This window comes from Nannospalax galili, unplaced genomic scaffold, assembly GCF_000622305.1.
Source record: "Nannospalax galili isolate Female #2095 unplaced genomic scaffold, S.galili_v1.0 scaffold467, whole genome shotgun sequence".
NCBI lineage: Eukaryota > Metazoa > Chordata > Mammalia > Rodentia > Spalacidae > Nannospalax > Nannospalax galili.
This window is the reverse complement of record NW_008357490.1, coordinates 569,559-580,673: the sequence shown is the minus strand read 5'-3', so window position 1 is coordinate 580,673 and position 11,115 is coordinate 569,559. Positions and strand designations below refer to the sequence as shown.

Sequence of the window (11,115 nt, the reverse complement as noted above, 5' to 3'; positions counted from 1 at the left end):
GAAGTTTATCCCTATCTTCCTTCAGTTCTTTGATTTATTTGTGTGTTCTTTAAATTCACTGAATTCTTTTATCATGTTTATAATTGTTCTTTTGAGTTCCATGTCCTGCATTATCTCTAAGGGGTTCTCATTGTACTATTCTAGAGGACTATTGGTAATTGGTGGTGATATGGTATTTTGGCTTTTCATGTTTTATCTCTGCGATTTTGACATGTGAATTTCTTTTGTAGTTTTTGATTCTTGTGTGAGACTCAAGTCTTCAAGTTTTGGTCTGCTTCTTTTTGTGAATTTTATGTGTCTTTGTGGTTTAATTTTTGGGTATGCAAGGCTGGTTTGTCTAAGCTTCCAGTTCTCTCTTTTGATTTTACATTGGAGTGGCCAGATTGCTTTTGTCTTCAGGAGTTCCCACAGAGGCCCAAGTCAGATGAGGATCAGATGCTCTCAGGCTTTCTCCTAAGGTTTGGACCTCTCCAGGATAGACTTTGGTCAGGAATTTGGGGGTTGGACTGGCCTGGGAGCCGGGCCCAGGAAAGATGCTGGTCTAGTGCAGTTGGTGGCCGTGCCACCCAGAGATGGCCATACCAACCCAAAGGAAGATGGGGGAGTGTTGGGGACCTCTGTTATGCAAAGTAGAAGTCCCTTCATGTCCGGACAGCTCATGCAGCTCGGGATTATGTGCTGGGGATCCTTTCATAGCAGGGTGCCTTCCTGGCATCTTTCGTAAACATGGCCTTTGGCTCTGAAGGGTTCCATGCCTTCCTGTGTGATTTTTCTGGGTAGTCAGCTGTCTGGCTGCATGGCAGAAACACACTACCATATGTAAATAGAATGCCTCACAAAGTATCTAAAAGCTTTTACCACTACCCCCATGGTATAAATATCCTAGTCTTCTCTTAATAGTCGGAGATTGGGTCCCAGAGATTGGGTCCCGGAGATTGGGTCCCAGCGATTGGGTCCCAGAGAGCTGGATCAGCAGGAGCTGGAGCAGAGATACTTAATAAAGCTGTAAACACAGACTGAGCCAAGCCTGAGTCTTGTGTCTTACTACCGGCGATCCAATCTCTCCGGGGGGTGCACTCCCTCATTACCGACCCACGGACATCAGAGCTTTTGCTGTTTCCGTACTCTTCCCACGTGGTTCAGTGGCCAGTGAAGGTCGCATCCTGAGGAAAGTACATGGGTGAAATAGGGACAGAATTCGTCTGGACAATGCTCCAGTAGCAGAGAAGCTCTCAGCACCAAATACGCGCAGTCAGAGACACGGGACGTGAGCCAGGGCCAGAGACGCTTGTGGCCAGACCCGCGCCTAGACCAGCCAGGTGTGGCGGAGACCCCGAGATACCCGCGCACACCACGCCTGGGGCCCAGAGCACTCCCTATAGGGGAGGGAGGCAGCTCCAAGGGCCCCTGGGGACTGCACTGAGGAGCTGGGTTGGTCTGGATGCAAAGGACCAGGAAGAGGAAAAGTCAGCCCTGGCATCCAGGAAAGAGGCTGGTGGATTGTGCAGACCCAGGGAGGCAGAGAGAGGTGAGGGTGGGGCCAGGCCCGGAGCGCCCCCGGGACCGAGAAGGAACTGAGTTGCTCTGGATGCACAGGATCTGGAAGAAGCAGTGGTGGTTTACCAGGTGTCTGGGGCACTAAGACAAGGAATGGGATAAGGCCCAGGATAGGAGGAGAGACCGGCAGGGGAGATGGGAGGGTGAGTGATGTTGGGGGAGTCAAGGTATGGAGGGCCCAATCGACTTACTCAAGAGAGAAAAGCCTGCGGGTTGAAGAGAGGCCTGTGGGTCCTGCAGGCCCAGGAAACAGAGGGGGTTATTTATTATTTTTATTTTATGTGTATGAGTGTATTGTCTGCATGTATATGAGTGTGGCCGTGTCAGAAGAGAGCTTCAGATTCCCCTGGAACTGGAGTTAAGGATGGTTGGTAGCCACCATGTGGCTGCTGGGAATCGAACCCAGGTCATTTGCAAGAGCAGTCAGTGCTCTTAACCACTGCGCCATCACTCCAGTCCTGGCTTCCTTGCATTTGTAAAGGCATTTGTTGCTCTGGTATATGGGGGATGTGTGCAGGTAAATGTAGATAATGCACCATTTAGGGACTTGAGCATTTAGTGCTTTGGGTATGCTGGGAAATCGCTTCCCTTCCAGATATGACTATATTTGAAAAGTATGGGCTATGGTCGTAGCTCTGTGGTAGAGGGTTTTCCTGGTATGCAGCAACATCTTAAAAAATAAAGGAAAATGGGCTGGAGAGATGGCTTATTGGTTAAGAACACTCACTGTTCTTGTAGAAGACCTGGGTTCGAATCCCAGCACCCACATGGCAGCTAACAACTGTCCGTAACTCCAGTCCCAGGGGATTCGACAGCCTCTTCAGTCCTCTGTGGGCACTGCACGACACAGGTGCATTTACCTACATGCAGGCATAACACTCATACACATAAAATAAAAATAAATTTAAAAAAATAAAGGAAAAGAAAATCAGCTATTTGTTGAGCTAAATGTCCATTTTTCTTTTCTCCACTAAATTCAGTTAAAGTGAAATTTCACATGAGTGCAACTTGGGATGCCCATCTGATTTAAAGTCTCAGACAAAGCCAACTGGTGGGGCAGTCCCTACCATGATATGATATGAAAGTCACAGAGCCAGTTATAAAGGAATCCTGCCAGAAATGTTTATACTGCATGAAAAAGAATGAATAAATGAGTAAAAGAAAATTATGTAACTGTGTGCATTTCATGAGACTTAACTAAATTTGATTCAAGTTTTGCTTTGTTTCGTTTTTTGCCTTTTTGAGACAGGGTCTCCCTATAACCCCAGCTGGCCTGGAACTTACTATGTAGATCAGGCTGACCTTGAACTCACAGAGATCTGCCTGCCTCTGCCTCCCAAGTGCTGGGACTAAAGGCGTGTGCCACCTCGTCCAGCTTAATTCAAGTAGTTTTTAAAAAATATTAAAACAAGTTGGGACCAAATGAGATGATTGTAAATGAGGTGTTAGACTACTTTAGGAAACTAGTAAGTTTGATAAAAGTGAAAACTGGTACTGTGTAAGTACATTTGTGTGGCAGGACAGATGTGCTGAAGCATTCCTGAGCCTGCACATACTATGATGTCCTCAAGGATTTTCAATGGTGAGGAAGCAAACATAACAATGTGAACAGTTACCACCTTTCAGTGCTGTATGGACAAGTGCTCACTCACTATGCTTAGCTTTCCATTGTTCATCGTGCTTGAAAATTTTCAGAATAAGAAGTAGGCAGTGTGGACTGTTGATGTAGACCAGCTGGTAGAGTGCTTTGCTAGCATGAACAAAGCCCTGGGTTGGATCCCTAGCACCACACAAACCAGGTAGAATGGTGCACATCTGTATCCCAGCACTGAGGAGATGGGGGAAGGAAGACCAGAAGTTCAGGGTCATCCTTGGCTTCATAGTGCCCTCAGGACCAGCCTGGGCTACATGAAACCCTGTCCCAACAAAAACAAAACAAAACAGGGCTGGAGAAAGGGCTCAGTAGTTAAGAGCATGTATTGCTCTTGCAAATGACCCCACATTGTTTCCAAACACCCATGTGGGACAACTCATACCTGCCTGTAACTCCAGATCCAGGGGATCTGACAGTTGCCAAGGGTACCTGCACTTAGATACACACATGGGCGCACGCACACACACACACACACACTTAATTAAAAATAAAAAAAAATCTCTTAAAAAAAATAAGTAGGTAGATATCCAGGTAATCCTTAGAGTCTACCTTTCCCCATTTCTATTTGGATTAAGAACACTTAGAAACAAATGAGCAAAAAATACTTATAGATGAATTTCTGCAAAAAGTAATTCAACCTGTACATCTTTCTCCAACTATGATCTATGTATTCATTCCTCCAGCCAAAACTATGTCTGAAATTATCCCCACATAAATGTAATAATTTTTAAAAATTTCAATCTAAAGTTTCTCTTATTTGAATTCTTTTAAATGACCATGACAGAATGCCTTTCTAAAAAAAAAAAAAATAGGTGTAATGGCACATAACTTCACATCTTTAATTCCAGCACTTGAGAGGCAGAGACAAGTAGATTTCCATGAGATTGAGGCCAGCTGGTCTACATATCCAGTTCCAGGCCAGCTTGGGCTTCAGGGAGAGCCAGTCTCAAAATAACTAAAAAATTAATATAAAAAAATAGACATTTAAAGATGTCGGATCTAAGTTGTGGGACTAGGGATCATTATTATTGTCTTTGTACATTTCTGGGGTTTTTGTTTGGGGGAGCACTTGTTTGTTGTTCCAACAGTTTCCCTGTGTCGCCCAAGCTAGCCTCAAACTCCCAGGTACAAGCAAGTATGAGAACTAACTAAAGGTCAGTGCCACAGACCCAGTTTACCAATCTGTGAACTCAATTCTTGGAGCGAAGTAAGGAAGTATGTGGGCACAGCTCCTTCAACAATCTGACTCTGAAATCTAGGGAGACGACTCAGTGGGTTAAGTGCTTGACAGCAAGCATGGGGACCTGAGTTTGGATTCCCAGTGCTAAGAGGTAGAGGCAGGAAGATTCCTGGAGCTTGCTGGCAATCCGCCAGCTCCAGTGAGAGGCCCTGTCTGAAAAGTAAATCAGAGAGGGACTGAGGAATATAACGACATTGACCTCTAGCCTCCACATGGGCACACATGTATACACATGCACCTGCACCCACAAATACACACAAACATCTACACACACAGACACACAGACGTACACATTCACACACACAAAGGCCCAAAGCCTCTGGCAAATCACAATGAGCAAGTGCTGGGCAAATATTTGTTGAACTGAATTCAATTTCTTGTTTGTTTGGGGGTTTTTTGAGACAAGGGTACCCAATGTTGCCCATGCTGTCTTCACACTTGGTTACCCTCCTGCTTCCACCTCTACCTCCTGAGTGCTGATATTAGAGGTGTGTACCACTAGGCCCAGCTTTATTCATTAAACATCATCAGTAAATTCTTTCATGTCACAGAGAAGAGTATTAATAGGAAACACAAAACCCTCAGCACCAGCCTGCCCACACAACCATCATGAATCGCAAGTGTGACCAGCTGACCACAGGCCCTAGACAATCCTGCTTTTACTCCAGTCCCAACAGCCTCAGAGTTCAGTCCCAGATCTCTTTGTAGCCAGCTATACCCAGCTTTAGAGTGAACTCAAATTGGTCCTGGTTGGGCATTCCTTGTCTTCAAACACTGGCCAGGCAGTTGAGGCCAGCAAGCTCAAGCGCAAGAGTCTTCATCTTCAGCCTTCCTGACACAATTGCCTGCCAGCCCACAGCATATCTCATTTTTAATTGCAGATTCTGGCATTTTCTTGATTTTTTTTTTTTTTTTTTTTTTTTGAGACAAGTTCTCTTGTAGCTGGCCTTAAACTTGCTATGTAGCTAAGGATGACTTTAAACTTTGGATCCTCCTACCTCCACTTCCCAAATAATGGGATTACGGGTGTGCACCACCATGACAGTTTATGCAGTGCTGGGGATTGAACCAGTCTTAAGAATGTGAGGCAAGCACTCTGCCAATTAAGCCTCATCCCAGCCCAAACATTTTCTTGGAAGTCTCCTCCTCTCCACCTTCCATGGCTCAGCAGTTAAGAGCATTGGCTGCTCTTGCAGAGGACCCAGGTTTGGTTCCTAGCACCCACATGGCAGCTAACAATGATCCTTAACTCCAGTCCCAGGGGACATGATACCCATTGCATAACAAGGGTGCACTGACAGGCATGCAGGCAAAACACTAATATACATAAAAAATTTTTTTAAAAAATATAAGTGAAGCCAGCCATGGTGGCGCATGCCTGTAGTCCCAGCACTTGGGATGCAGAGGCAGGCAGATCTCTGTGAGTTCCAGGGCAGCCGGAGCTACAGGGAGACCCTGTCTCAAAAAAAAATTTAAAAAAAAGTGAAAGCTATCACGATCTCCTCTTTCCACCCTGGCCTCCCTGTCTCTCAACAAGGAACCAGACTGACTGAGGTCTTATCTGACCTCCCTGAGCTTCCAGCTCACTCAGAACAATGCCCTCCAAGGCAAGTCACCAGTTACTTAGAACGAACCTTATACCATTTCTGCCCAAACTCTTCACTCTTACACATCTGGAATACTCTTCCCCATCTCTTCGAGTGGTTCACTCCCTCACCTCACTCAGGCCCTAGCTTAATGTCCCCTTCAGATAACTAATGGTTGATAACTTAGAAACTTTCATAAAACCCTAAGAGGACAGTGCTTAGACTGCTTCTGAATGAGCTGGGCATCTAGAAGATCCTAGAGGGCCAGAAGGTCACAGAAGCTCTGTGCTCCTCCTCCCATACCATGTCCTCCCCATCTCTTTATTCATCAGCATCCTTTATAATGTCCTTTAAAATAAACCAGTATAGGGCAATTAAGAGCACTGGCTACTCTTGCAAAGGACCAAGGTTCAGTCCAAGCACCCAAGTCAAGCACTTCACAACCACCTGTTACCCCAGCTCCAAGGGAGCCGATGCCCTCTTCTGGCCTTAGTGGTCACTACACACACATGGTGCATGTATATAGATATACACAGGCAAAACACTCAAAAACCAGTGAAGTCAAATATTCACCTTCTTCATGGCACCTTGCCAACCATGCTAACACTATGGATCCTTTCTCACCCCACACTCCCTTTCCTGCCTTAGTTTTTTCTCTTGAACATGCATAGCCACACCTGGCAGAGTACAAACATTACTAGTTAGGGCCAGTAAGATGGCTCAGTGCATAAAGGTGACTGCCTCCAGGCCTGAAAATCTGAATTTAATTCCCAGGACTTTCATGGTAGGACAGAACCAACTCCCAAAAATTGTCCTCTGAGCTCCACATGCATACTGTGGTGGTGCGCGCGCGCGCGCGCACACACACACACACACACACACACACACACACACAAATGTAATTTCAGCTACCTACATGCCTGGCACAGTGGCAGGGCACATCCTGGGGATACAGTAACTATCACTGAGCAGAAGGAGGGCTCTGACTCCTGCCTTCCCTGCATAGCTCTAGTGGTGTCTCCCACCACTGGGGCACATGCTCATACCTTTCCTTGGTGAGCTTCTCCCTGTTCCTTTCTGCCAAGCTTTTGTTCCTTCCTGCCTGAAATGTTTTGGCACCAACCACATGACCCCATCACTTTGGGTTATTGCCTTACTGTTCTTGAACCTGCTTGTTTATTCTCTAGCACTGAAACAGAGCTTCCATTGAAGAGGTTTCATGCTGTCTCTACTCGTTCCCTGGTGCCTACCACGGGTTCAGCACACAGTAGGTGCTCAATAAATATCTATTGGACTTCCAACTTGTGGAGCTGATGGGGCTCTCAGTTTTTCCAAATCCAAAACAAAAAGGCATCTGACTGACTCTCTGGGCTCTAAATGCTGTGTGTTCTTGCTGTAGGGTAGTTGACACAGAGCCCTCACTTGTGGTGGCTCTGACAAAGCCCTGGGAGCTCACTCCCAGGCTAGTAATCAGTCAGGTTTGTCATCTGAGGAAACTGCTAAGTATGGACCAGTGCCAAGGAACAGAACTCTCACCAGTGGGGCTAGGTTTAAACCCACAGTTCCTTCAGGACTCTTTGCAAATAACTTCAAGATAGCACAGATTTACACTTCACTCTATTCCAAAAAACTCAGAAACCCCTAATTGCTCCTCCTTGTTTTCCATTAGCATGCTGGTTATTTGAGAATGGCCTATCCATATGAGATTACCAGCACAGGTCTAATTTGTGGAATGTCAACATTTGTTGCTTGGAGCTGGGGATATAGCTTAGTTAACAAAGGGCAAAGAATTAGGTTCCATTCCCAGCACCCTATAAAAAGGTGTGGTGTTGCACAACTGCAATCCAGCACTCAGGAAGTGGAGGTTGGAGGATCAGAAGTTCAAGGTCATCCTTGCCTACTAGGGAGTAGGAAGCCAGCCTGGGCTGCATGTGACCCTGCTCAAAATATCAAAAAGATTTTCTTTAATTATTCATTAAAATCACATTTAGGTTTGTGCTACCGAACACCTTTAATCCCAGCACCCGGGCGGCTGAGATCTGAGTTTTAGTCAAGCCTGATCTTCCCACTGAATCCCTGTGTTAAAACAAGTAAATATGCATTTTTAGCTCAGCTAATGTACTTATTCAAAGCATGTGACTCTGGCCCTCCAGGTTCAGCTCGGTGCCTCTTATCCCTGAGAGTGGAAATACTTTATGGGTGGTGACTCTAACAAGGTGGGGTGGTGTCTCTGCAGGCCCCAGCCACCTCGTGCCCTGCACACCCTGGCTCACCCATAGGTGGTCAGTAGCGCCTTGTTGACCAGCACGATGAGGAAGGAGCAGGTCCCGTAGAAGAGCGCCGACAGCAGCCTGGCCAGCCGGGAGGGCAGCCGCGCATCGGAATCGGCGCCCTCCATCTCCCCGCCTGCCGTCTGGTCCCCGCCCCCGACGGTCGGAGAAGAGGGCGCGGCAGGAACAGGAAGAGCCGGGGCGCGAACCCCGATCGCGGCCCGCCCCACGCCCCGAGTGCGCCCGCGCGCTGGGGACAGCAGGAAAGCCTTCGGTCCTACCGCCCCCTCCGGCGGCGACACCTCCAGGTTGGTTTGCTTCCGCCCCCGCATCAACTTTTTTGTCCAGAGTCCTGTTTGAGATACGTTTTGACAGAGCAATCCGTCGGAGCATCCACGCAATACAGAACCTTTCACACACCGCGGGAAAGTTCCCTGCGCCCCTTCCAAGTGAGTGCCCGGTAGGTTCCCAGGTCTGCGGGCCGGGCTCGGGGCGCCAGGTGGACTTCACGGTTTGGGGCCCTGATACACGGAACCTGCCTACCCGGGCCTGTGTGGTCTGAGCCGGTTAACCGCGCGGCAGTGTCACTGATCTACCCGGTCACCAGCTGATAGGAATGTTGTTTCTAGCTTAGAACTGCTAAGTTTCCAGGACCGGAACAGCGGGAGTGGGGGTGGTGGCTTTTTGGAAGATCCTGTCCTCCCAGGCCCCAGGGCTCACTTCCTCGCCCCCCCTCCCGTGGTGCAGCCGCGGAGGCGCCCTGCTTCGGTGAATAAAGGCCTCAGGAGTCGCCTGCTACTGCATTGTCCCGAATCTTCGGTCCTAAGTAATTTTAAAATCCTGAAACTTTAGACTTTTAGAAATGCTAAAGCTTTCCTGTTAAATAAGGCTAAAGCTTATCTGTATCAATGCTAGAACGGCCGACCTGCACCACGCTCTCAACAGCAGGTCTGGAAACTGCGCGGTTAAGGCCTGGATGGAAAGCACAATTGTTGAGAAATTAGCACCTGAGATTTTGGCCAGAAGAGCCCAAATTACCCCAAGGAAAGAAAACAAAGGCACTTAAATTTTTTAAAAATCAGAGCTATAGGCTGGAGAAATGGCTCAGAGGTTAAGAGCCCTTGCTCTTCAGAGGACTCAAGTTGCTGGTACCCATGTCCAGCCACTCAGAACTGCCTGTAACCCCAGCTCCACGGGGAACCTACGTCTCTGGCCTCCATGTGCAGATACTCATGCACACAGACACACATATGTACATAATTCAAAATTTATTAGATCTTTCACACATATACACATATTAGAAAAATCTTAGTTATTTTGGCTGATTTCCTCCAAAAGATCTATTGTTTCTCGCCACTCTTCAAACTTTGAAAAACAGTTTAAAGTCCCTTTACAGCCTAGCATGCATGAGCCCCAAGGACTATTCCAGGCATATGTGTGTACAGGCGTACATACACTTAATGGTAATCCTCACCACTTTCCCATTTGTTCCCACCTACATACTTCTATACTGTCAATATTAAACTGTCATCCCACAACCTGATTAAAGAATTGCTTACGAGATCCTTCTGCACGACAGGACAGGTTAATCTTGTCATTCCAAGTGCTCAACCATAGATCAACCAAAATAAATCAGGTAAAAAGAAAACCTAGTGGGTTTTGAGTTCTTGGCAAAGTGATTCCAAACTCAACACATCCGTAACGGAAATGAAATCTCAACCTCTTACCCTAATTTAAAACCTGGGATAAGGCTCGCTGGCAATAGTTTAAAGGTCCTGTGAGATGGCTCAGTGGGTTAAGGCACTTGCCACCAAGCCTGATGACCTGAGTTCAATCCCCAGAACCCACATGATGGGAAGGAGGGTCAACTCCCATAAGCTGGTCTCTGACCTTCACATAGAAGCCACTGCATAGGCTCCCCCAACCCCCAACAAAAATTGTATTAAAAGAAAAAACAAGAAACACTTAACCACACCAGGGTAGCGTGTGTGTGCACATATGTGTGTAGGTAAGTTCATCTATGCAGGCATGAAGGCCAAAGGCTGACCTTGTTTTTACTGAACCTGGGCTGGCCATTTCAGCTAGGCTGGCTGGAGCCAGTGAACCCCACCCCTGTCATCCACCAGTCTCTGGACCCCAGTGCTGGGGAATTCAAACTCAGGTCCTCATGCTTGTGCAGCAGGCCCTTTACCTCCCCAGCCCCAGTGTATTTCTAACACTGTAATAATGAATCAGATAAGTTAAATAGTCACAATCTAAAAGACCGTAATTTTAAAATATCTATTTTTATTTATCTTATTTTCGAGGCAGGGTCTCCCTGTAGCCCCAGCTGGCCGCCAACTCAAATATCCATCTGCCTTTGCCTCCCAAGTCCTGGGATTAAAGGACTGGCTTAAAATATGTTATTTTTATTTTATGTGTATGAGTGTATTGCCTGCATATATGTAAATGCACCTGTGTCATGCAATGCCCAGAGGGCATTGCTCAGAAGAGGGCATCAGATCCCTCTGGATCTGAGTTCTGGATAGGTGTTAGCCACCATGTGGGTGCTGGGAATCAATCCTGGGCCCTCTGCAAGAGTAGTCAGTGCTCAACCACTGAGCCAACTCTCCATCCCAAGACCATAATTTTAAAGGAATAGCAATTCATACTGTGTAAAAAAGATAGCTGAGGAGCCAGGCATTGTGGCCCATGTCTTTAATCCCAGCACTTGGGAGGCATAGGTGGGCGAATCTCTGAGTTCAAGGCCAGCCTGGTCTATGGCTGGGGCTACAGAGAGATCCTGTTTCAAACCACCACCACCACCCC

At 47.0% G+C, this 11,115-nt stretch overlaps 1 protein-coding gene across 3 annotated transcripts in view; it reads right to left on the bottom strand.

The window, feature by feature from the left end:
* The window catches only part of Slc35d2 (solute carrier family 35 member D2), an 89,937-nt gene extending 81,446 nt beyond the window's left edge, over nucleotides 1–8,491 (bottom strand). For 2 of the 3 annotated variants that reach the window (XM_029557194.1, XM_029557195.1), the window contains exon 1: nucleotides 8,311–8,491. In XM_029557194.1, the coding sequence (XP_029413054.1) occupies nucleotides 8,311–8,435 (125 nt within the window). In that variant the 5' untranslated portion in view covers nucleotides 8,436–8,491. The remainder of the gene's footprint in view (nucleotides 1–8,310) is intronic. The other variant, XM_008855115.3, reaches the window with a different exon arrangement.
* Between the last annotated feature and the right edge of the window lie 2,624 nt (nucleotides 8,492–11,115).